General features: G+C 41.1%; 2 protein-coding genes across 5 annotated transcripts in view; one reads left to right on the top strand and one right to left on the bottom strand.

The window, feature by feature from the left end:
* Positions 1-315: 315 nt before the first annotated feature.
* tor4aa (torsin family 4, member Aa) lies at positions 316-11,553 on the top strand. 3 transcript variants are annotated; one of them, XM_050053863.1, is made up of 5 exons: positions 316-474; positions 705-773; positions 3,800-4,255; positions 7,675-7,715; positions 7,982-11,552. In XM_050053863.1, the coding sequence occupies exons 3-5, from the start codon at positions 3,800-3,802 to the stop codon at positions 8,787-8,789; spliced, it is 1,305 nt and encodes a 434-aa protein (XP_049909820.1). In that variant the 5' UTR covers positions 316-474; positions 705-773; the 3' UTR covers positions 8,790-11,552. The 3 variants fall into 3 exon arrangements, with proteins under 3 accessions (XP_049909820.1, XP_049909822.1, XP_049909821.1); XM_050053864.1 differs by having other exon boundaries at positions 364-474; positions 731-773; positions 7,982-11,553; XM_050053865.1 differs by lacking the exon at positions 705-773 and having other exon boundaries at positions 320-474; positions 7,982-11,553.
* Positions 11,554-13,272: 1,719 nt separating this feature from the next.
* zgc:56235 (Voltage-dependent anion-selective channel protein 2-like) overlaps positions 13,273-26,774 on the bottom strand; it is an 18,427-nt gene continuing 4,925 nt past the window's right edge. The window contains exons 3-9 of one of the 2 annotated variants that reach the window (XM_050053897.1): positions 25,570-25,619; positions 19,326-19,478; positions 19,182-19,234; positions 18,565-18,786; positions 17,480-17,630; positions 17,336-17,393; positions 13,273-16,065 (exon numbers count right to left, since the gene is read on the bottom strand). In XM_050053897.1, the coding sequence (XP_049909854.1) occupies positions 15,974-16,065; positions 17,336-17,393; positions 17,480-17,630; positions 18,565-18,786; positions 19,182-19,234; positions 19,326-19,478; positions 25,570-25,619 (779 nt within the window). In that variant the 3' untranslated portion in view covers positions 13,273-15,973. Of the gene's footprint in view, positions 16,066-17,335; positions 17,394-17,479; positions 17,631-18,564; positions 18,787-19,181; positions 19,235-19,325; positions 19,479-25,207; positions 25,232-25,569; positions 25,620-26,774 lie in introns of those variants that run through there. The other variant, XM_050053898.1, reaches the window with a different exon arrangement.

Genomic DNA, 26,774 nt, shown 5'->3' on the forward strand with positions numbered 1-26,774 from the left:
CAAGTGAAGTTTCCTCCATGAATTCATCATAACACATGGTGAGTACCTGATACACAGAAGCTCATTATGTGGGTGAAATACTCCTTTAATAAATCAATCCTGTGTTCTGGAGTTAGGATTTGGTTTCCACCTGTGAAGATCATTAAGAAGCTGAAAAACACAGCACCTGAAGTGCACTCTGTGCTCTGAAAGGCACAACTGCAAGTCAGTAGCTGCTACATGAGCCAGTAGCGTGGTGTAGTGTGTTGGAGCCTTTGAACACAGCAGAAAGAAGAATGAGAGAATAAAAGAGGAAGAAAGAAGAGGAGGAGCCAGCAGATGGTTGAGAACAGGACTTGGAGGTAAGATAGACAGATAGGAGGGCTCTTCCTGAGTTTAGCTGTTTGCTGTGTGGGTCTACTCTCTGCTCTCTGCGCTCCCCAAACTATGGACTAACACATATTTCTCTTTAGAAGCATTTGAGCCACGTTGGAGGTAAGAAAACTTTGTTTTTCTTGCGTGTTTTTACTTCACCTCCTGTGTTTCATTGTCCCACTCCCCCTCTCCTTGCTGTGTGTGTGTGTGTGTGTGTGTGTGTGTGTGTGTGCAGCAGGGTGTGAGGCAGTAATTTAGTACCTGTTTGTGCTCTCAGTGAAACTCAACACTACAAAAGAAAAGGCACATTTTCAAAAAAAGCTGCTCACCTGTGTCTCTTTGTGTTTCAGCTTTAAGTTTCTGCATGTTTTTGCAGCTGAACGTGACGCAGAACTCAAGAAAGAAAAGCTGACAGAAAGGTATTTTTTTACACCATGAAAGAGCTTGAAAATGTTTGGTATGCGGCCGGTCCTCTCAGGTCCATGCATGTGAAAAGACAGCAGAGAGGCAGATACTGATAGTCTTTCCCTTCACTCTCCCCCACTGAGCTCTGCTGAATTCTTCTGTGCTGAAAACCCCCAAGTTTATTAAGTTTTCCAGACATGAAGCAGCCTCAGTGCCAAGGCTAATATCCGACTCTGATCACACTCACACAATGCACGCACTCTTTTTTCACTGGCAGTAGGAGCTGTTCTTCCCCTCTGCTGTGCCAGGAAGGAGATAAATCTCCCAGAGTGTCATTCACTGGAGGATTGATTGGGTTCATTTGTGTGTGGCACATTTTGTCGTTGACCTGCCCTGCTCTGGGTGTAACTGACTGTTCCTCCTTTCTCGTAAAGCTAAAAAAACACACATTGCTTGCTTTGAAACACCACGAGGAGTGTGTAACCAGCATGATATCGAAGCCTAACAGCAGTGACTGTTTCTGCAGGCTGACTTAAAGAGTGTGAATTATTAAGACAGAGAAACAAAATTGAGGAATGTGTGCAACAATATCTTGATTTAAAAGCAGATGCAGTGAATGATTTTGCCTTTTAAGGTTTGCAAAACTTACAGTGAGAGTAAAATACAGAGTTTGTGTGTGTGCATTTACACAGGCGGAGTTATTATGCAGCAAATGTTCCTGAATGGATCGCACTTCCTTCTTTCTGCAGGGTCATTTCCACAGTATTATTAACTTGATTTGAATATTATGTGTGAGGGAAAACAGCAGCTGTACCTGGACGACTGTCACATCCGTGTGGAGAGCTGTAAAGAAGCAACAACTGAAGGCATGAATTATAAAATTAGTCCTTTAACTTATAAATCTGTGAACTGAAATGTAATAGCTGCTATCAGAAAGAGTATAAGCTGACTGATGAGTGAGTTGCAATCTGTAAAGATACCTTATCAGCTCTCTGTATAGAAGTTTGGCTTCTGCTGCAGATATTTCAACACCACCCAGAATTCACTCGAGCTGCGCACGTCGTTATGTTTTCATCACCACCGTGTTTTTCTCATAAATCTGGAACAAATTCTTGCATCCAGTTTTTGTTCCCCACGATTTTGGCACGCCTTCCCCGTCAAAAAAAAGGAAGTGGCTCGGAGAAATTCACAATATGTTGCACTTTCTCTGTGACTGATAGCATGACTTGGCAGTTCGGTATGTAACGTCAGTCTGCAGTTGTTTCCACAGGCCTCGAGGTGCAAGTGTAGCTCATGTTGAGGAACTAAAGTTAGATAACAGAAGAAGGAAGGATGGAGACGAATGATATATTCAGATCAGTAATATCAGTGTGGAAATACTGTAAAAGTAAAAGTAGTGGTATAATGATACATCATCACGTGTGAGCTGATTATATTTTATATTGATCTGCAAAGTAGCACAGTGGCGCAGCTCCTAATAGAGTTTCACATTTGTTTTTTTGTTTTTCCTGTGACTAAGCGACCAATGAAATCTTGCCGACTAATGACCTTTCTGGTCGACTAACGTTTGGTCAGCTATTAGGGGGCAGCCCCAGCAGTACTGCTAAATCACAGTACTATGCAGACAAAACTACTGTGAGATCAGACTATACAGCTGTCAGTCCACAATAATTTACTGTAAAAATGATGCAACTGTGAATGTACAGTCAAATATTTTACAGCATACAGTCAGATCTCTCTCTCTTTACCCAGTATGGCTTTATAAATGAACAAATATCAGTGACTCGGCCTACGAAAAGTAAAAGAAGGCCAATCAGCCCTGTAATAAAGCGTACAGTGATGAGTGAGGGGCTTTACAATCTGTAACAAGTCTCTGCACTATGATGTGCAGTATCTGACATGTGCAAGCAATGTGCAGATGCATTCATGTACAACAGATCACAGTAAAAACGTAGCAACAACCAGCCTTTTCCTGGTGTCAAAGAAGAAACAGGACTTGTTTCTGAAATAAAACTTCAGCCTCAGCTTTTGAAGAAAATATCAACCTGAGGTTTAAAGACAGGAAGTCATCGAGCCAAACACTGAGATATCTGTGACATGTGACGACCTCTAACTTCTTTCCCTGAGCAGTAAGAACATCAGAAGTGTTCACAGGCTTCTTCCCAGTATGTGAGACATGCATTACCCTTGTTTTATCAGCATTTAAAACCAGCTTTAGTTGTATAAGCTGTATCTGGATAACACACAGACAGCCTGCACAATATATCAGTGTGTCTTCGGCATAGAAATAGAAATTGGCACCAACTTCATTTTGACCAAGACTATTAATATAAATGAAAAATAACAGGGGACCTAACACAGAACCCTGGGGTACCCCATTACATGTGTTGAGCCAGTAGGAGGTGAGCCCACCAAACCCAAAACCTTTCCTTTTTTTTTTAAGATTATTTGTGTGGGCTTTTTGCCTTTAGTGACAGGACTCATCAACTCTGACATTTAACAGAAGTTATTTGCCTTTTTGCTCAAACTAGTCATTATATATATGTATAAGCATTAATAACAGTACTCCAGCAATTTAGAGTCACTCCTCAGTGGAGGTTGGACGCTGGTGCAGAGACAGCGAAAGATATTTGAGGTATCCATGGGTTAAATTCCAGACACACTTAATTCTGCATTTCCTACGTAAGCCCAAGCAAAGATACCAGGGTGATGTTACTTGAGTAATTTCCTTAGAACTCCCTGCAGAGCCACAGAGGACATTATATAACCGGTTTTCCAGGTTGAGTGACACTTAACACGACTACTGAAGTGATTTATGGAAAAGTTGGTGTATTGATAAAAGCAATATCAGGTCACACCTGTCTGCTGACATGTCTATTTACACATTCGGCAGACGTAGAGCAACACCTGGGCAGGTGGCGCACAGAGGCTGGTTCGCAAGAAAACTAACCAGAAGAGTAAAGTTGGGGATGTAAAACCAAAACAAAGAGCTGAAAGACATTAAAATGCTCCATTGACGTCCTCCTCTTTCTCTCTGCAGATGAGTGACCAGGAAAGCAGCACCTCGGCCTCTCAGACAGAGGGAGAGGTCGATGGAGAGATGGATGAAGAGATGGAGAGTGAAGGACAAAGAAACGGTCCGGTCCCCAGTCTGTCCAACTTCTCCTCGTCTCTGCGCGCCGTCATACGCATCAAACAGAAGTACCAGGCCATGAAGAAGAGGCGTCAGGAGTTGGCCCTGGGGCTGGGAGGAGCCGGGCCCCTCACTGGAGCACCGCTGAGAACCAGCCCCAAAATCTTCACCTTCGACGGAGATCCCCTCTCCACCTACTCCACCCACTCCACCCTGTCGTCCGCCGCCCCTCAGAGGAAGAAGAGGAGGAGGAGGAAGCGGGTGATGTTTCCCAACAGAGGGGGGCGGCGGGCCCCTCCAAAGCAGGAGCAAAGCCGAGCCAAGTACTGCCTCTACCTGCTCTTCGCCATCGTCTTCATCCAGGTAAAGAAACTAACTGCTGCTTTATAAACAGTGAGGGTGAGGAGTTCTATCTCTCCATTAAATCCCGTTTGAGGACGCAGGGTGTAATACAGACTGAACGCTTTGTCTGCATGTTCAGTCGTGTCGGCGTTCATCTACTGCCAGGTCTAGAGTGGGTTATGCATCATCTCCTAATCTCAAGGAACTCTTCAGAAGAGTTTCACTCATGCCTCAAGGGTCTCTTAGTGAGCTCACCTGACCATGACTGTGTCTGACATTATCACGTGTATCTCACGGCATTATGCAGAGTTTATTTTGCAGTTTCCAACATAAATATTTCTGATGGGTCAGACTGTGCTTCCTGTTGCAGTTTTGCAGCTGAGCAGCAGCGACAAACGAGGACACGAGTTGTTTCCTTTCCAAAGAAATTATCTGTGCAGATTACAGGGTCCAACTTGCAGGAGTAAACATTCGGACTGGCACGGCATGACTGGGAGAGGATCCAAAATGTTCCCTCTGCTGCTCACTACCTTGAGATTTCTTAGATGTTATTATTTAAAATTTTTATAAACTGGATGATCCGAGGAAGCTGTGTCCCAAATCAATACTACCTATGAATTCTGAGCAGGTTTTGAATGTAAACTCTGTTCACACTGGGAAAGTATCACATACTTAAAACCACTGATTTTGATGCTGTTGATAAAAACTATTCTCACTCTATGAACTGGAGGAGCTGCTTGTGACTGACAAAAAGAAACGTGGTGATGAAACAGCTCCACGAACATCTCAGAAAACTATTAACTGTCAGCAACCTTCTTAAGAATTATTATTGTTTATCTATTTATTCAAATATTTATAATCTTTGTCCAGGCTCTTCTATACTAGTACTTAAAACAGTTTGGGAGACAGATCTGGGAGAGGTGATTCTAGATGATGTTTGGGAGGAGATTTTGCGGAGAGTACATAAGTCTTCAATATGTGCTGGACACAGTTTTATACAATGTCGAATCCTACATCGAGCTCACTACACTAAAGCCCGTCTTGCAAAAATGTTCGATACAGTGTCTCCCCTATGCGAACGATGCCAACAAGCCACAGCAAATTACTCTCACATGTTTTGGAGCTGTTCCTCTCTGACTAGATTTTGGTCTGAGATCTTTAGTACTTTATCCAAGGTAACTGAAAGGGACGTGACTCCCAATGCCTTAACAGCCCTGTTTGGTGTATGGCCTTTCCCACTTACTCTTTCCCCAGCTAAAAAAGATTTAATAGCATTCACAACTTTGCTGGCCAGGAGGTTGATACTGCTAAAATGGAAATCCACAGTCCCACCTACCTATACAAACTGGGTTAAGGAGGTGCTTTATTTTCTTAAGTTAGAAAAAATTAGACTGACCCTGATTGGTAAGGATGTCTCATTTGAGAAGACCTGGAATCCCTTCCTGTCTTATGTCAATAGCACAAGATGTCTGATCACTGTGAACTGAGTACTGCAATGCTGAGCCTATGTTTTTTTTTTTTTTGTTTATTTGTTTTTTATTTTCTTTTTCCTTCCTTCCTGGAATTATTATTTATTTACTCATTTACTTTTTTTCTTTTTTTTTTTTTAATACTAACTTATTTATTTCTTAATTGATTTATATTTCTGCCAATTTAGATATGTATGCTTCTCTATTGATCTTATTAATCTATTTGTTTGTTTATTTATTTTTTATTCTTGAGTATTACCACTGTTATTATTATTTATTTATTTTATCTATTCATACATTAATTTATTCACTTGTTTACTTATTTATCCTCTTTCTTCCTTTATCAACCCATCTTTTTTTTTTTACTTTTAACTATATGTATCCATCTGCTGGGGCTAGATGCCGGAGGGATGGGGATGGGGGTATGTTGAATTTATATCTGTAATTACTATTGTATAGAACACTATTGTTTTTCTAAAATGTAAAATTCAATAAACAGATTGTTAAAAAAAAAAAAAAAAAGAATTATTATTGTTTAATTTTCTTTTACTATATAAGTTAAAGGAGCATTCAGAGCAATAACACAGCAGTAAACACCTTGCTATTAGGGCTGGCCTAGTGTAGCTTGTGCAGCATACAGACCGATGTCGCACTATAGACTAATGAACAGACAGATTAAACAGAGGAGCAGCTCTGTGTCTCTCTGAGTGTTGATGGAGAAATTTGTGCAGTGTGAGAGAGGAGAGATGCACACTGGTATAGCTTTTTAAAAGAAAAGTGTTACGTGGCACAACTTGACCCTATATCGATATAAACAGTGTCTAAATTTATATTTTGCTTGAAAATATATCGGCATATCGTACATAGTCGCTACATCGCCCAGCCCTACTTGCCATGTACAGATGTAGTGGAGTAATGGCGTCCGGAGCAGAGGGTGAAGTCACGCTCCCTCTGTGTGTGTTGTAATCCAAGCTTCTTTGTCATTTGTTGTGGTCGACAGTTCGGCATGTGAGCCAAGTTTCCGATTGCGTTAGGGCACAAGTATACTGGCTGCATGGCCAAACATGCGCGTACATGGTGTGCTGCGCCTGTGTGTATACTTTCTGTAGCACGGTCGTTTGTCGACGCAACCAAAACGCCTGATACTGGTGGTCTCCGCTAGGGGCAGACCACAGCACTCAGACACAGAGGTCGCGAAAAGCAAAGAAGGCGGTGACACTGTATTTCTGGATGTAGTAGGCTATACACAAACATGGATACTCTAAATGAAGAGGAGATTATAATGTTATGTCTTTTAAGATTCGGCAGAGGAAAAGGCGTCGTCTCCGCCGCCATAGGAGATGGTATGTGCAGCCCGACCTCACGTTCACAGTCTCTAGAAGTCTACTTTGCACGAGCGCCTCTAGTGTTCATGTCAATATTGCATTTCGCGCACGTGTCACATTACCTCGCGTCAAAGTGAGCGGCCTACGCACCAAATGACTGCACAATAAGCACGGCAGCCATGATGCGTATGAGTACGCGTTGTCTGCAGCAAGTATACTTCTCGCACCATTTTGTTTTGACTCGCTTCATACGTGCAAATAACTTGTGACATACGCGTGTGAAGTCGCTAAATTGAGGAATAAACTTCCACTGATGCATCCTCCCGTCATACGTCCCCGGAGGATCTCAATGCTGATTGGCTATCGTGGCGCAAGGTGGTTGCTGAAGTTCAGATTTTTCAACTCGTGAATAAGCGTATGACGCAAAATTGTGCTACTCGCTTCATTTGCACCACTTAATTCACCCGTTTTGCATCATCATTTGTGTCACGTCCATCGTGTCCATCGTGTCCATCGTGCATCCCAGCGGGAATTTGTGTTCTCTATAAAGACTGGTATATACAGTATATAAGTAGTTTGCAGTACTGATTCGAGACACAGATACGTTCTCTCATATTCTTAATATCTGTCTCTTGTTTCTCTCCAGGTGTACAACGCCATAGAGAACCTAGACGACCACGTTCTCAGGTACGACCAGGGTTACAAAATAATGTTGATATTCAAGGTGTAGACTTTGTGTAGGAGTTATTTGGTTTTTAATTTTTTCTTTTTACTAATTTCTTGCTCATTCATTTATTTAATTTTGCATTGATTTTTATACGCATATTTGCCCCAGTTAAGTTCAGTATTAAAGGGTGTCAGTTTTATAATGACATTGTGTAAAGTTACAGAATTCCTGAGCCAAACTTTCCTTTGAAATTTACCAGAAACTTTCCTCCCCTGTGCGTCTCTAGGTATGACCTGGAGGGGCTGGAGAAGACTCTGAGGAGAGAGGTGTTTGGACAGCAGGGGGCGGTGGAGGGTCTCCTGTCCCACCTGAAGGACTACCTGTCAACCTACGTCCACAACAAACCCCTGGTGGTGTCCGTGCACGGCCCCAGCGGCGTGGGCAAGAGCCACCTGGGACGCCTCCTGGCCGGACACTTTCGCTCCGTGGTGGGGGAGACACTGGTGCTGCAGTACTACGTTCTCCACCACTGCCCCCAGGAGGCCGATGCCCTGCAGTGCGCCCGTGACCTCTCCGCTCTCATCTCGGAGATGGTGGAGCGGGCCGAGGAAGAGGAGAAGATCCCGCTCTTCATTTTCGACGAGGCCGAGCACATGCACGACGAGATCCTGGACGCACTGCAGCAGCTCATGGCCACCAAGCAGTCCAACGAGTACCTGAACGCCATCTACCTATTCCTGAGCAACCTGGGTCACACGCACATCACCAAACACATGCTGCACAACTCCTCGAGTATCTCCACTGCATCCGGTCGTCATAGTAACCTGGTAAAAGAGCTGACTCCGATATTACGCAACATTCTGGAGAAGCTCCACTCACTGTGGACAGAGGCGGACCTCTTACCGCTGGGCCTTTTGGAGAAAGGTCACGTGATGGAGTGCTTCCTGGACGAAATGACTCGAGAGGGGTTCTACCCGGATCATACCAACATAGAGCGCCTGGCGGGGGAGATAACATATTACCCCGAGGTGGGGGGGCATGAGTACTCCCAGACAGGCTGCAAGCAAGTGGTGGCAAAGGTCAACCTGCTGTGAAGTCCTCCACAGGAAGTGTTTGGATGTTTCACATTCTTTAAAGCATGAAGAAGTAACATGTGACAGAAAGGAGAAGTCGGCAAAGTGACGAAACTTGAATGACAAAACTCGGAGCCAAAGCTTTCAAGAGCTGTTTTTAAAGGAGTGGAAACAAAAAGACAAAGGACGCTGAAGACGTTTGGCTCTGCTGTGAGAAATCTGAATCCTGTGAAGAGGTTTGGAAACGCCCAGTCACACAAACAGTCCTTAAAGGGTCAGTTCACCCAAATTATAAACAACTCAGTGGTGTCCAGCCTGCAGATAGTTTTTATGACTAGATTTTAAGATGTGTGCCTTCATTAAAATACAGCGGCGGTAAATGGATTGTTTATGGTGCAAAGTTTTTCTAGGGATTATTTTCTTCAATAGAAAACACGGTTCAAATGTTGATTTTCCAGCATTACAGGGACGTTGTTTTGTAAAAGACTCACTGCGATTGATTGTTAGCCATGCTAGCTGCAGGGCTCTCGGGATGGCGATGTCGTTTAGTCTACCAGTTTAGTTCAGACTGAAATATATCAGACAATCATGGTTCCCAGAGGATAGATCCTAATTTTTTTGATGATCATTTTAAGTTTTTATCTAGCACTACCACGAGGTAGACAGTCGTGGTTTTAAGTGTAAAGTCTCGGCAACAATTGGATGAATTGTTACAAAATTTTGTGCAGTCATTCATGTTCCTCAGAAGATGAATCCAACTGATGTTGGTGATCCTCTGACTTTTTCATCTGGTGCCACCATGACATTTGCACTTGTCATTTTGAGCACAGTATGTCAGCAACAATAGAATGTATTGCCATGAAATTTGAGTCAGTCATTCATGGTTCCCGGAGGATGAATCATAATGATTTTGGTATTTATCCAACACTACCTTGAGGTTGATGGTTGTGGTTTTGAGCAATATATCTCAACAACAACTGGATGAATTACCATGAAATTTGATACAAATACTCAAGGTCCTCAGAGGATGAACCCTTATGACTTCACTCATCCCCTGACTATTCATCGGGGATATATCCTAATGATTTTAATTATCAACAAAGTTTTTATGTAGCGCAACCATGAGGTAGACAGTTGTGGTTTTGGGTGAAATATCTAGGCAACAGTTGGATGGATTGTCTTGAAATTTTGTGCAGTAATTCATGTCCCCTGAGGATGAATCTTACTGACTTTGATTATCTTCTGACTTTTCATCTAGCACCACCGTGAGGTTTACTTTTGTTGTTTTGAGCAAAATATCTCAGTAACAATTTGATGGATTGCCATGAAATTTTCTTCAGACATTCAGTGTTCCCAGAGGATGAATCCCTATGATTTTGGTAATCATCCAACTTTTCATCCAGGGCCACCATGCGGTTCTTGTTTTTGGCTTTAGGCTAAATATCTCCGCAACAATTGGATGAATTACTATGAAATTTGGTACAAATATTGAGGGTCCTCAGAGGATGAATCCTTATAACTTTACTGATCGCTTGACTTACATTTATGTGAGTGTTCTTTTAGTCCTAAAAGCACATTTATATTTTTGATTGTGAGAGAATAATTGGATGCATTGTAGTGACATACAGATCAGATAATCATCCCTCAGGATGAATCGTAATAACTTTGATGATCATTTAACTTTTCACCAGGTCACATTTTAACTTGTCCAACATATTTAGCTGCAGATCTAAATATGTTTCTATCATCCTCAACTGTATGTTGAGTGCTAATTACCAAATGTTAGCATGCTGATATGCTGAACTAAGCTGTTGTACATGCTAAACCTGCTAAACCTCAACATGTAGCATTGTTATTTCAGCATGTTAGCTTGCAGATGTTAGCATTTAGTTCAAAGCAGAGTACAGCCTTGCAAAGCCACTAATTCCATGCACCTCCACTGTATCAATATGAAGGCAGCTATCTCAGAGATTAATATATAAAAACCTGAACAAATAAAAATAAAACTATCTGTGTGGTTAACACCGCTGCAGGCTAATGGAGAATATGTGTATTTTTATGATTTTGGTGAACTGACCCTTTAACCCCTTTTTATGTCATAACTACTCTACATGAGGCAGCTCAACCAGACATAGTAGGAAATGAGTCAGACCGATATTCACTGATGGGGAAGTTCAGATATTTATGATGCATCAGCTACAAACATTTTAAGATGATTTTCTTATGTCAGAAATGTCGAATGTGATGCAGCATGACTTCTATTAATGCTAGTGCAAGTAGTGTGATGTAAAAGCCTGTGGCTTTACTTAAAAAATATTCTGTAATAATATCTAAGTAACTGATTTTGCCTCAGAGCTGCAGATTTAAAGTGTCAGGGTGAATATTTACGACCAGAGAAGTGCACCGAAAGACTTGGACTAGCATTAAGATTCAATTTGTCTTTGAGCTGAAGAGATTTATTAAGTCGTGAATATGTTAATGTTCTGTATGGAGGTATTTTACAGTCCAGATATGTTTAATATAAACTTTAATGTGTTGTGAGGGTCTTGAAATTAAAGACACTGTTTAAACACAGCTGCAAAACTTCATCTGTTGTTTTGTTTGTCAAAAAAAGAAGGAATATCTTAAAGGAATCGTTTGACATTTTGGGAAATACTGCTGAGAGACTCTATACAGTCCATACGCTACCACTGACTTTGCATCGAGACAGGAAACATAATCCCCCCGAAAACACTTTGGTTCTTGTGCAGATTAAACAAGACTAGCCTTTTTTTTTTTTTATCAGTTTCCAGTTGTTGTGCTGAGCTACCCTCACAAATAAATAAGTTTATTCAAGTATACCATGAGTATACCTCTTTCAAACTAAAAACTTAGAGTATACTTCAAGTTTAATTTTTGTGTCCTTTTCAGAGATATACTTACCAAGAGTAAATTAATGAATACTTACATACTGACAAGTATAAAAAAGTATATTTGGCTTATACTTGTATTTAATGTTTTGATTGAGATATAATAAGTAAGCATAAGTATGTATAATTCAGTATTCATTGCCTTATACAGAAAGTTAAAGTAGATAGCAAAGTGTCTCGTGAAATTTTATATGTGTAGTCCACTGGTTGTGTACACATACGTTAACGTCAAGTCTACTTAAAGAACAGTTAACGGTGTATTTCACGTGTAACATATAACACCTAAATGGCAACCTAGTTTTGTACTTAAAGGTGGAAAAATAGATATAAATAATGAACTTTAAGTCTGATGTTACGTTCACTTAAAGAAAACTTAGTACACTTGCAATAGTTTACTGAGAGTATACTTTAAAGTGTACTTTCATAAACTAAAAAGTAGGCTAGTAGTATATAACTACTGAGGTAACAGTATATAAATATAAGTTTACTTGAAGTATACTTTAAAGTACTTTTATGAACAAGTACGTATTAAGTATAGCCCCCAGTATAGTTGCAGTACAAAATAATGCTGCGTTCGTTTTGTACTCGGAGGTCGGAAGTCAGAAGTGGGAATGACGTCACCTCCGATTTGACAACAGTTTTTGCATTCTAGTTGACGACGGTGGACAAGTCAGAAAAAAACATGGACGCCTGCAAGAAAGCCTTTGTTGCCCTTGCACTTTCGGAGTATAGACAGCTTCAAAACCATCATGCGCTCCAACTGATGAGCGCCGCAGATGAGGCTGACCTGACGTAAAACAAATAAGATAAAATTGCTATAAACAGTACTTTAGCAGAGTGTTTACTCACTATGTATGTGACCGGCAGCCATCTTGAATTCATAAGTCGGGGTTGATGCGGTTGCTCCGAGTTTCCGAGTTGGAAATCCGATCTCAGGGTGCGTTTGAGTTTAAACTTCCAACTGGGAACTGGGAATTTCCGACCTCCAAGTACAAAACAAACGCACCATAAAACGTCGATGTAAACTAATTACGTTCTCAAAGTTTACTAGTCTTACACTTCCAGTATACTCTTAAACTAAAAAGTACACTTGTAAGTATACTTCTATAAAATAAAAAAAAGTTTACCTATGAGTATACTTTTAAACTGAAGAAGTATACTTTCAAAAATTACAAAAAAAACAACTTATAAGCATACTTTTATAAACTAAAAAGTGTGCTAGTTTAGTCCCAAGAAGTACTTAACTTACAAGTAAACTACTAGAACATTGATATTTGTATACCTACTACATAAAGTATACGTGAGAAATAAATTTGTACTAAGTATTCTAAATAAAATGAACTTGAAGTACACTTCTTTTTAGTACAGGTTAGCTGATCAGCTGCTGTAGCTTCATAGTGGAATCAATTTTTTTATCTGACTCTCTGCAAGAAAACCAATAAGCATATTTCCCCTAATGCTGACTTCAAGTCAGAATCCAGTTCGTAGTTTCTTCCACTGCTTTCTACTTGATCTCAGCTCCAGAAAAGGCTCATAAGTGTGCACTGAGTTACACCATGCTTTGATGAAGAAAAGAATTCCAACAACATCACGACTTGTTTTTAATTTTTTTTTTATTATTATATTTCCCTTCATTGACATTGGAAAAAAATGAGGTACTGTGTCTAAGTGACAAAGAAAAATGAGCCTTATAATCATGACGACACAATTAGATGGAGAAAAAAACCCATTTGGATGCATGTTTACCAAAACAAAAAAAAAACAAAAAAAAAAGAAAAGAAACAGGAAAGACGTGGAGCACAACGACCTTTTCCTATTAAGTGTTTTAACCGGAGTCACTCAGAGGACAATCGAGTGTACTTTCTGTACAGATCTGAGGAGTGTACGTTGTTTTCCAGATGTGAGCACTGACAGCAACGAGCGAAGTCCCCAAGCAACATGAGGAAACAGCTGGCCGTCCAGTTGAGACGCCCAAATGTGACTGAGCAGCCACGATACTTACTGTACGAGACGCTTACGAGCAGATGCAAAGTGTTCTCCTTCTTTGTTTGTGACCGTGACGGATAGATGAAAACAATATTGTAGAAATGCAAACTAACTACACAAGCTACCAGAAGATTCCACTACATTGAGTTCACCTACCAGAGGTCACAAAGGAATAAAAGATCATATCGGAGCATCTGGTACGGGAGACCATTTCTGCCAATGTGAAGAAAAAAAACTTTCTTAAAATAATGAGAAACTTTCTCAATATTTTGACCTACCAAGACAAAATTCTAGACAACACATAGGCCTGTGCAAATTTCGAGAGTTTCTCATCATTGGCTCAATCCCATTTTTTATTTTACCCCTAACCCTCGTTCTCCAGTCACACTGCCCGTTGGAACAGAGTGACAAGAGGAAGTGGTGGAAATCTTCGTCTATGAGATGAAGCAACCTTTCAACACCCTGACGTGTCTTCAGTATTGATGGTGTTCACGTGAAGCAATAATGGTATTATCACAGTTATAGTTGCCATTTATCTGATGGAGACAGAAAAGCACAGATGATTGGTTCACAAGTCTTAAGGCCTTTGCACACTGAGACTGTTTGTTTTATCACATGCAACTTTGTCAAAACGTTCAATGATTTTTTCTAATTCCATGACTTTTCCAGGTTTTCCATGACCGTGGGAACCCTGGACTGTTAAACAGCTCGGTGTCGGATGTTAGCTGCCGCTGCTGTGTTAGCTCGTGCTAACCGGGCAGGGAGAGCAGGAGGACAGCAGCTCATCTAGACGGTCCTTTGGCGCTGAGCGGAATGGCAGCAACAGCTGTTCATCGGTGATCGATCAGCCTACCGTTACAAAAAGATTCTTACTCTATGGGAAACACTTAATGCTCGTAATAATAGGCACCAAATCCGAGACAGCATTGCATCTATTTTTGCAATTTTTATTTGTTTCTGCAACTTTTTTTTTTTTTTTCAAAAAAAAAAAAGCTTAAAGTATTGCAACATGCATCGCAACTTACTAGAACAGCTGCCGTGTAATCAGCAATTTCAGGCCGCAACAATCACGAAAAACAGCCCGTGAAATTCTTGAGGTACTGACTAGCGGTGTTCTGTAGGCTAACGTTAGCAACCCGTGTGTCTACGTACCTTGCCAGTGTGCACCAACATTAGCAAAGCAACAAGCGCAGCAACTTTGCCTCTGACAGCTGGAGGTAACTCAACATAGACATTGAAAATGCCGGACTGTCATGCACAAGTCAGCAGTAACAATTAGCTAGCTAGCTAGTTAGCGACCGAGACATCAGCATGCCACTTGCGTTTTTTTGTTGTTATGCTTGTTATAAAGACAAGGACCACAATATATTGAAACGATGACGGTTAGTGTAATTTTTAAATCTTTATTTAAGAAGAAAATATCTTTGTGGGTTTCTTTTGTTGCTTGTGCAGCAATCTTACTGACGATTTCGTGAAAGTGAAAGTGAAGTGTGCCTCTAGAATACCTCCGTTTGGAGGGCCATGTGTCCATCCTGAGACACCCTACCACTAGACGTGAACGCAGGAAACAGAGCGCTAAGAACAAAGTGTTTGGGGCAAAGAGTGAACTGGGATTGATTATTTCGAGAGTTTCTGCATAATGATTTACACAATCTTTTTCCTTTCATGAGTGTGGCTGAAATGGTCTCCCGTTGACTTTCATTGTTCCTGTAAAGCAGTTTTAAATATCCTTCATTCAGTCTTTAGTTCTCAACTTAAACCAGTCACATGTTCATGACGTGTTGTATCAAAACATTTATATGGATTAAATCGTCCACAGATTCCAACAACACGGCCAAAAGAGCTCAAACCAGTAAAAAACAAACAAAAGAGCAAACAGACACTCGGCACCTTTTTCTTTTTTTAAACCAAGTGAAGACGCTTTCAGCTCTGCATCCACGTGTTCATTCTTACATGCTTTAAGGAAGGCAGGAAACAACTGAATACAGGAGCTACACATTTACATTTACAACTACGTCATCCAAACCTACAGGGAAATAAATAGTGTCACTTCAATGACCATAAAAACGCTAATAATCCACAACTATGCGCCGTCACTTTCAAGATTGACAACCTCACAACTCCTCTCAGGGGTGTTTAAGCATGATGCCGAGGCTCGACTATTACCGTCAGAAATGCTCATGAATTGTGTGAACGGGGGGGGCGGGGAGTGTGAGGGAGAGTCCAGAGAGTAGCTACATGATGGTGGTGGACTGTGTGGGGGTGGGTGGCAGAGGAGTGTGTGGCTTTGTGTTTTCTTTGTTCTCCTCTTTATGCCTCCAGCTCGAAGCCCATCCCGACTTTGTGTCCGCCGGCGTTGAAGTTCTTCCCGTCGATCAGGGCTGAGAGGGTCACCTTCACACCTGAGGAGACACAGCACAGGTACATGTGAGACTTTATAAGACCTTTAAATGTCACACTGAGTAAAATTTAACACCTGTGTGACAGTTGAACCATTAGAAGTACACAGCAGGCAAAAAAAAGGATTTGGTGGCCTCTAGTGGTGAGGTCGCAGACTGCAACTAACTGAAACTACGTAGCCGCACAAAGACTCGAACAGCTCCATCTAGATGACATCAGAGAAAATCAATCTTTAACATTAGTCTGACTAAAACTGGACTTTTAAAATCCATGTAAACATGTTAGTCCAACTGAAATTGTATTAAATCGGACGAACACACCCAGATCATGTGACTCCTGCATGTATACAGTCAATCAGACCCAAACTGGCCGAGGCGCTCTGAGCATGCTCCACAGTTTCCGCCCCGGGCTTTGACCCTGAAGTCCAATAGCATTAAATGTGTAAGAGAAGAAGAAGCCGGTAACAACATGGAGAAATCTACATCCAGAGCCGTGACTTTTTGGACGGACCAAATGTACAGAGCTGTAAAGTTGTCCATCATGGTACCAGTTAGCTGCTAGCTAACCGTAGCTAACTTGTTTGTCCATTGTTTGGTCTGTGACGTCATAGGTCAACAGGAAAAAGGTCCAATACTAACAAGCTGAAAGGGGGCATATCTCCACCTATCGTAGAGGAGTCCCTCTCCCCAGCAACACTTCCCAGCTTCCAAGGTGTTCTCAGGCCAGATGAGATATATAATCCCTCCAGTGTGTTCTGGGTCTGCCCCGGGGCCTCCTACCAGTGGGACGTGCCCAGAACACCTCTAACAGGAGGCGCCCAGGAGGATCCTGATCAGATGTTGAACCACCTCAACTGACCCCTTTCAACGTGAAGGAGCAGCGGCTCTACTCCGAGCTCCCCCCAGATGTCTGAGCTCCTATCAAGCTCCGATGTTTGTGGTGTAGTTAGCTCCCTGTGTTGGATTGTTCTCATTAAGAAGGATGAAAATGTGTTGAGTGTTGCAGATGGTGTTTAAAGGCAAATACAAATTACTTTGTCTCGTGTATAAACTCTGTGACTTCTATCCAGTACTGATGAACACTCGAGGTCACATTCACTGACTCAGACACAGCTCTCTTGTTAACGAGTCACTGTCAACATGGTGGCTAAATTAATTTATGAAACCTGAAGTCATTCAAAGCAAATATAAACATCGCTCTGAAAGATCAGATAATTAGCTGTATTTACAAGGATGTGATTGATGGGAAATATCTGGGTGGAGGAGGACCTACCTGGCCGAAGGCTCTGGGTGTAGCCGACTCCGATCAGACTGGCATTGTTCACTTTGGCCTGCGGGGCAAGACGTGATTAGACATGAAACAAAGGTTTGTTTGTGTGAATGTGCCTTTACAGTGGAGCTGTGAGCGAGCACTTACAGACACAGAGGCGTCTTTATCCAGCTTGTATTTGGCGGCGATGCCGAAGCGAGTGTTGTTGCTGCCGGCGGTCCAGGCCAGAGTGACCGCCGTCTCCAGCTCGTCGTTCACCTTCTGGTAGATGGAGCCGCCGAACTCAGTGCCGTCGTTACTGTGACAGAAAAGATGCAGAGACGTTGGTGCACAGTTTCAACCCTTCACTCTCCTGGATCATCAGAGGGTTTCATTATAACCATCTTAAGGTTAGGCAACTGTATTTCTGTAAATACTGTACACAAGATAAATAATGCCTTTAACTGCATCAGTATCACACGGAATATTAACTGAGCACTGATATCTGACTGAACAACCTAGGGCTGACCCAAAAAATTCAAAGCTTCGAAGTTTCGTTCAATGGCACGGGATTCGATTGTGGAAAAAAAAAATTGAATATTCAGCCTTTTTTTTTCTCCCGTTTTTTTGGGGGACCTTGAACGCAACACCAGCTCCGACAATAAAATAGAAAGCCCGACGTGCAATGACCCTGGCTTCATATGAGTAGAGGAAATCTCTGCTAGCTGCTGGGCTAATTTATACAATGTAAAATGCCATAGGCTTGTGCTAATAACGTTAGCATGTTGTATTTGTGGGGAAAATGTGTCCAGATAAAGACAAGTGTTTGTCTGTGAATGCTGCGAGTTATAGTGAAGCTGATTTGTGTACTTGTGTTTGAAATTGTCTCTATTAAGCCATGTTTAATGTGTGTTTAATGTGTGTTTTGAATCAACTAAACTTTACAGCACTTAGCAAAAACCTCCGCCACCAACTTGTGTTTTGGAGGTGTAACTGCAGAGTGACACAGACACACCACCACACAAGTATAAATTTTCAAAAAGTATAAATCCGCCTTTACTCTGGGACCTGGACCATAAAGCAACAGGCACGTGTTTGCACTCTCTCTCTGCCTTGTCAAGTCTGTCATGTTTGTCATCCTTCCTGCTGAACATTTGGAAAATAAATATCTCATCTTCCCCGTCTTGTCACAGCTCCCTGCAGACCCACAGAAGACCCCCATGGCTGAATGTGAAAATCAGTGGAGCACTCACACATTGGTGTGCAGCTGGAAGTCCCCGGCCCTGTATCCGAGGGCAAAGTTGTTCTGGGCCAGTTTGGACTTGGCTGTGTCGAAGGCCATCTGGTAGCCAGCCAGCCAGCCCTCGTAGCCCAACACGGCGTTAGCGTGGATGATGGGACCCTCGAAGTCGACGTCGCAGCCCAGGTTCACGTAGTCGCGCTTGTAGCCTGTCTTCAGCTTTCCACTCTTCTTACTGAAAAATGGAGGGTTACATCTTAGATGATCTCTCATAGTCTTCCTCTGTATTTTTTTACGTCACATTTAAGGAACAAAACCAGTAGAGCTCACTTCCTCTGTGCCATAGAGCTCCACTGTCGTCCAGAAACTACATCACTGGATTAAAACTAGTTACCGGCTGTTTAAGGAAATTACTGGGACTTTTTTTAATCATTAAACAACATATTAACATGAGCTGCTTTTAAATGAGGTAAACCATTAATCTAATCTTATAATGTAGTTTTAAATAGCAGCTAATTATTACCAAAAAGAAAACACAGCTTTTTCCACTGTTCTCTGACCCACAGTTCATTCTCATGTAATCCCCTACGTCATGATATCAGTGATTCACACAAATAAAAGCAGTCTCACCCTGTGTTTGGTACAAAAGACGTGTCCAAGGCAACCTTCAGTCCTTGAGTCAGCTGCGGGTGAAGTAACCACATACCACTGTGAGACTTTAACAATTGTATCAGTTTGCAAAACCCAGTGAGACCACGTAACGTTAGCACGTACCTGGTCCTCCACAGTGACCTCGGTGGCCAGCGTGTTATCTGTGTTCCACTTCTGGTTGAAGCTCAGGCCCAGCTCCTTCATCTTGTATTTGGTCTCCAGGCTCCCTGCAGCCTTCCCTGTGTCTGTGTTACTGGAGCCCGATGTGTTGAACTCCTGACAGGAGGACATTAACCATTAGCACACTGAAGTCAATCAGACACAGGTCATCATAGAATACTCAAAGCATTAGCAAAGAAATAAATCAATAAAGAGACTTTAAGGGGATTGTTTGGCTCTTTTGAAGTGGGGTTGTCTGAGGTACTTCTCCACAGTCAGTGTTTTATATACAGTAGATTGAAGTCAACACGTCCCCAGTTTGGAGAAGCAGGCTGCAGTACTGACACAGAATACAGCAATGTATTGCTGTGGACGTGGGCAGCAGCAAAACTTATCACAAATATTCGTATCAGTTTAACACTTTGAAACCTGGAACGACGTCACTTTTCTTGTGCTGCTTTCAGATGCCTTTCCCAAGTATTTAAACCTTTAAACTCTGAGCAAATTGGTGCCATTTATTTCAAAAACATGGGTAAAAAAGGCAACGAGCAACTTGGTAGGAAATGTTCCACAAATTCCCAAAAAATTAATCAATTTTTTAAAGTATTGTTAAAAAGCTAGGGGGAAAAAGAAAAACGCTAGGGGAGAAACTGTATTTATATTCAAAATTATGTTACAGAATTATTATAATTTCTAAACTCTTTTTTCCAGGTTATTTCCGTGTTTGTTTTCTCCTTTCTTTTATCTTCATTACAAATTGTCTTCTTCTTCTTTTTTTTTTTTTTTCTTTTAGGGAAAAAGAAAAAAGCTAGGGTGAAAACTGCAATTATATTTAAAATAATGTTACAGAATTATTATAATTTTTATGCTCTTTTTTTCAGGTCATTTTCTTGTTTGTTTGTTATCTCCTTTTTTTAATACAAATTTTCTTTTCTCTTTTTTCATTTTCTTTTTTGTAGGGAAAAAGAAAAAAGCTAGGGTGAAAACTGCAATTATATTTAAAATTATTTTACAGAATTATTATAATTTTTAAGCTCCTTTTGCAGGTCATTTTCTTGTTTGTTTGTTCATTTTCTCCTTTCCTTTTTTTTTTTTTTTACTAATTTTCTTGTTTTTAATTTTCTTTTTTTAAGGGAAAAAAGAAAAATGCTGAAAACTATATTTAAAATAATGTTACAGAATTCTTTTAATTTTTAAGTGAGGGGAAAAACTGTATTTATATTCAGAATTATGTTACAGGATTATTAGAATTTTTAAGCTCTTTTTTTCAGGTCATTTCCTTGTTTTTTGTTTGTTTTTCTTTTTTTTCTTGTTTTTAATTTTCTTTTCTACTAATTTCTTGCAGATTTTTGGGGTCATTTCTTCCTTCATTGCTTATTGCCTTCTTCCTGTTTTTGAAAGAAACCACGCCAGTTTGCGCAGGTTTCAAAGGGTTAAGTGTACGCTATATTGAAAATATTTCACTGTCACAATGCTTTTTGATACAGGCAGCTGCAGACACAGAGGCAGCTGCCTACAGGAGGAGAGGCTTTGCACCTTGAGGCTCTGAGATAACGTTATAATGAATTTACAGTATAATACTTAACCAGGCTTCTGATTGCCATCTAGTGTCCCAATCCGTCATTAGTAGCGTTAGCTTGTTTACTATATTACGTAAATGTCACTGTGACACTGAAAGAGACCTGTCAAACTTTAAAATGTATATGAAAAAAAAGAAGGAATAGTCGAATATTCTTATTGAGCAGCCAAATATAATTCCACAGACATAATTCTGAGTCATGTGCAGCCCTTTTAGATTCTGTGGTGGTACTCCTGCTGCTTCTCCAAACTGGGGGGTGCCAACTACCATCTACTGTAGGTAATACACTGACTGTAGATAAGTACCTCATAAAACCCCACTTTAAAAAGTCCAAACTATCCCTTTACAGACTAGCAGGGAAAATAACAGAGAATAAAAACTGTGCAGAAAACTGAATTATTATTAGACTGTGCAGGAATAAAATAAAGAATATCACATTATACAACACTGGACACAGAGACAATACAGCTGACAGACAACCAGACAGTCCCAAACATTACTCCATGCAGGACACCAGTAACACGTGATGGACAGAAAAACACAGATACGTTTGATAAATAAAAAAAGGTACCTGTATCTGAATTAAAATGGAGAAATTAATTTTGTTTCATTAACTGCTGTCGTCCTTTTATTTGCTTTAGTTTACATCTGATCAGGACACAAGTTAAACTAAACATGATGTGATACAGGATGGAGGGTATTTTGTTTTGTCTCTGTGCTTCATCATGTTTGTGCTTTCACACCTAACCTCTTTGGCTCAGGTAAAACAAACTCAGGTCCGTTTGTGCAGTTAGTTTGGTTTGTTTGGGCTGGTGTGAAAGCTGTCAAATGAACCCAGGCGTGGACCAAACACCCAAACCGAGACTGCTTAAAAAGCTGGGTCTGGGTCTGCTTCCAAATGGACTCCGGTGCAGTTCATTTGTGGTGTGAAAGAAAATGAACCAATCACAGGATTTTATGATGCAGATATGTGATTTTAGCGACAGTTAAACCAAAAATGAATCCATCTGCTGATTGTGAAATCTATGCGCAATCTCGTAATTGACCCTGATAAAGGCCATGTATATCCCATGACCTATTTATGCTAATGCATACATGTCATCATGGTAACCCATATGCATTTTAGAGTGGGTATTTCCCTGATTTAAAAGCTGTTAAAACTGCCATCATTGTATCTGACTCTGTGTACTTGACTTCACAAGATGCCTTCTTTTCATCCTGTCTCTATTTCAGTCATTACTCACAACATGCAGTTGATTTGCAGTCTAATAATATCCTCAGAATAATGCTTACAATAACTTTCTCTATGAACTCTTTGTGACACATTTTCGAAGCATTAAAGTGCTGCTGCTAAAGAAACTTCTGTCAGTCACCAGAAGTTGATTTCCCCACATGGGTTCCGATGACGCAGGACGACAAACACCAAAACTATCCAATCAAAGAGTTACCTGTCAGATGAAAGAACTTCCTGTTTACTCCTCTTGGTTCGTTTGCAAACAGTCAGTGTGAACAGGAACCGAACCAAAACTAAAATACAACCATGTGTCATTTCTTCCCTCTGGTGCGACAAAATGACCCAAAACTACACGTGTGAAAGCACCTTAAAACCTGTGAGGTTTAAATGCAGACTTCCAGCTTTGTGTCGAACTTGTAGCACTTTTCATGCACAAATGTGACCTCTGCTTTTCACTATACACGGTCTGACATTTTATTTGAGTGTCTGAATGTGTAAATTTACACTCTGTAAAGTTCCCTCAAGGTAACGGAGAGACTACAGTCTGTGGCATGTATACTGCTCTCTGATAACACTGTGAAAATGACCGTTGTGCGAATCTACGCTTGGCAGTTGCTCCAAATCTGTATCTACTGCTGCTCACTACTGAGTAAACTAATGACTGCCTGTTGATGCAGGGAGTAGTGAAGGAGTGAATGCGTTTGTGGACGGTGCAGGATTCAATATTCCTACAATAATTCACCCCATCTGATATAAACAGCCTCAAGTTAAAACTTAAAACTGCACTTTGTCAAAACTGAAACTTGTGAACGGCTAAATACTCTTAAACTGCACTGTGCCTCTAATTCTTCAACAGTTCTTCATAATAAAACAAGCCCAGCCCTGATTTGTGTCGGAGGGAATTTAATCCTCAAAAGCAAAGAGTCTTGCTTCCCTTGTGTCCCAGAGGTTACAGTTCACATCTGGCCTGAAACCTTTGCTGCATATCGTTGCCTGTCTCTCTCCCCTCTCACTTCCTGTCATCTCTCTGCTGCGTCACTCTGATAAGAGTTGAAACGATGAGGGCAGCACTCCAAATACATTCGTCATTCATACTGAAATCAATAATTTAACTGGAGTGCTCTCTTGTTCTTCCAAGAAGCTGAGACAACATTCAGATGAACTGATAATTAATAAGGTCTGTAATATAAGAACACAGGAAGATAACACGATTTACAGTGCTGAAAAGATACAGCTTAGTTGTCACCTCCATCTTAGTAAAGGAACGTGTCAAAGCCCACCATGTAAAAAAAGATCACACAGGAACTGAGAGAGCAAAGTGACGACAGTCCGACCTGCAGCTCAGTAAATTAAATCCAGCTCAGTGAGACACTAATTAAAGACATGCTAGTTCAGTTATAGAGAGTAACTAACACATTTATAATGTGGGGTGAAATGAACGTCATCGCAGCAAATGATGTCGCAAAGTGCAAAAGTGGAGCAAAACTTTTCAGCTGATCTGTTTCTCAGCATCTTTTTAGCACCTAAATTTCCTAAACTGACTCTGACCAGCTTCTGATGAACGACTCAACATCTGTTAGTGTGACTAAGAGTTTGCAGCCGTCCTATTGGCTCTGTGAAGCTATACCCGAGCTGAATGCTAACATCAGCAGGCTAACATGCTTATAACACCAGCATGTTGATGTTTAGCAAGTTTAATTTTGCATGTTCACTTTATTGTTTCAGTGTGTTAGCATGTAGCGTTAGCAAATAAGCAGGAAACACGTAGTACAGCTGAGGCTGATGGGAATGTTGTTAGTTTGGCAGGAATGTGAGTTGCGTTCCTGTTACATTTCAGCCAAAATGGCACCTGGAATTCAATACCAGTACCCAACACTACGTTTTTCCACTCTCTCTGATAGCAAATATGTAATTTTCTAACAAGCCACAGAGGAGACGTAGACTTGCTCTCTTTCTGTACTCCACACCAGCCAACAAGCAATTCTTCTCTTTTCTAATCACATGTGCCAGTACTAATCTTCCCTCTCTTTCTGTCTGCTTTTGTTCGGCCAGTTCAGCATGTTGAATTGGCATCGGCAACTGTGGAGCCCTTCGGTGAATGAAAGCACTCTGACTGGCAGCTCAGCTCAGCTCACAAGAAGAGAAACACAAGTGAGGAAAGTAAACAAAAATCTGAAATCAAGAGGGAGTGAGCTCTTCATTGAGCTCTTTGATGGTTTGTGTAATCGTTCACGGGCGCATGCTAGATACGCTCTTCTTTAAACATCGGATTGTGTTGTTAGTGTGCTAACTGGCTAACTAGCATCATGCCGGTCTTCTGGTTTCCCTCTTTGTGTGACAAATGTAGCCTACAGCTGTCCGCTTGTGTGGAGAGTTATTTCCTCTCACGCAGGCGCAGAACGTACGTGCTTGTTTACGATGTGTTCATGTGCAACTTTTTGGCCGATACATTGACTTTGTCTCAGATTTTCTAAAGTCAGCTTAGTGTGTCTGGGCCTTAAAAGGGAAAGTGTGTTGAACTGTATGTTATGTGCTGCATTTAGGAGGCATCTGGTGTATGGATAGCAGTTTAACTCTGGTCATTTTTGCCTCATTAATGATGCAATATTAAGTTTAAAATATTTGGGTTTTGGACTGTTGGCTAGCTAAAACAAGACGTTTGAAGACGTGACCTTGTGCTTCAGGCAATATCTGATTTCCACAATGTTCTGACATGTTATAGACCAAAGAATTAACTGATTAATAAAGACAATAATCAGCAGGTTAAATTGATAATAAAAATGTCGCCCTGAATTTAAAGATGACTCATAAAATACACGACACAGTGACTCAAAGACATTCTCCATAAAGAAATGAAACACAATGTTAGTTCTACTGAGAGTGATGTGAAATCAAAGCACATTGATATTCATGCTGTATGAGTGATTACCACAAAGACAAAAAACATCTGGACCGTGAAACGATATTAAAACAAGATGGTGGTGGTTGTTAATTACATGAATAAACATCTGCCAGCTCTGACGCCGATCTTACCATCTACATTAGAGCGCGAGCAGTCCGGTACAGCAGCATGGAGACAGAGCAGCGGTTAGGAGAGGCAGGTAGAGAGACAGGTAGAGAGACAGACAGGCCACAAATCAAACATGAGGTTTGTCATGTTTCTCTACGGCCGGTTCAGCCATGCAGCTCTGCATCAGCACCGCTCAGCAACCTGGAAACCTTCCAGCTCCAGGTTACAGCAGGGTGCAGGAGTTTAGTTTAAAGGTGTGTGGAGTCTTGAATGATTTGGAGGGTAGAGACTGCAGGAAGTGACAGCAGGACAAAGGGAGGGGGGGGCAGAGAGATGGACTGGGCAGAAAGCATTCAGATTATGAGAATAACAAAAGTGTCCTCACCACTCCACTTTGTGATTTGGTCTTTAGGTCCAGCTTCACAACTCCAAAGCCTGGAGGGTTTCAGGAGACAGAGTTGTGTTAGCGGTAATCGAGCGCAAGATGAAGCTAATAAATCACATACAAGAAGATTCAGAGAAACAGTTTGACGTTTTAGGGGAAATATGTTCATCCAGATAATCAATACAAGGATATAATGTAAAGCTGGAGCCAGGAGACGTTATCATTTTAACGAGCTGGCAGGCTGATTTTCTTTTATTCTTTGGACAGCTAGAGCCAGGCTAGCTGTTTCCCTTTGTTTCCATTATTTATGCCAAGCTAAGCTAACTGTCTCCTGGCTCCAGCTTCACATTTAACATTTTAATTCTAAAATTATTCTCATAACTGTGTCGAGGTTTCATTTTAAAAAATCTGTTCTGTTTTTCTGAATTAACAAGATTATTATGTCAGAATTACTTGAAACGTTTTTGTGGGAAATAATTTGCAATTTTTTCTGAATTAGAAAGATAATTGTCTCGAAATTACAAGAATTTTTTTTTTATTGGAAAAAAATCTAATTGACGAGATGATCTTATATATTCTCGTTTTTCTGAATTATCAAGATTGTTCTCAGAACTGAAACATTTTTGTGGGAAAAAAAAATTTCTGCATTAATTAGCAAGATAACTGTCTCGGAATTACAAGAAAAAATTTCGGATTCATCGTGTGCTGCTATTTTGTCCCTTTGATGCACCCTTGCATGTCGTCAAGCTGCCGCGGTGGCTTCCTGCTTGTAAAATAAGACACCACTGAGCTTCTGAATGACTCAGCTTACATTAAAAAAACTCCCAGACAGCTCAGTTGATGAGTCCAGAGCATGTGAGCGGAGCGGAGCGGGTGAAAATTTCCGCTCCTCGCTCGCAGACCTGTCACTTTGCGCCGCTCGTCCGCTCCGCTTGGTTCTGCGCATTCTTCGCTCCGCNTGAGTCCAGACATGTGAGCGGAGCGGAGCGGGTGAAAATTTCCGCTCCTCGCTCGCAGACCTGTCACTTTGCGCCGCTTGTCCGCTCCGCTTGGTTCTGCGCATTCTTCGCTCCGCTCTATCATAAATTTTATCCCGCTCCACTTGCTCACCACTCCGCTCAAAACAACTGTGTCATACTACCCTAACCTGTAATCTTCTATTCACAAATAAAACGGGGTCTGCCCATTTTTCCGACAGCCCATTG

This window comes from Epinephelus moara, chromosome 9 (assembly GCF_006386435.1).
Source record: "Epinephelus moara isolate mb chromosome 9, YSFRI_EMoa_1.0, whole genome shotgun sequence".
Lineage (NCBI taxonomy): Eukaryota > Metazoa > Chordata > Actinopteri > Perciformes > Serranidae > Epinephelus > Epinephelus moara.

Coding starts and splice junctions, on each gene's coding strand:
- tor4aa (XM_050053863.1), top strand. CDS start 3,800: ATGAGTGACCAGGAAAGCAGCACCTCGGCCTCTCAGACAGAGGGAGAG. Junction 4,256..7,674: donor TCGCCATCGTCTTCATCCAG/GTAAAGAAACTA, acceptor GTTTCTCTCCAG/GTGTACAACGCCATAGAGAA. Junction 7,716..7,981: donor CTAGACGACCACGTTCTCAG/GTACGACCAGGG, acceptor GTGCGTCTCTAG/GTATGACCTGGAGGGGCTGG.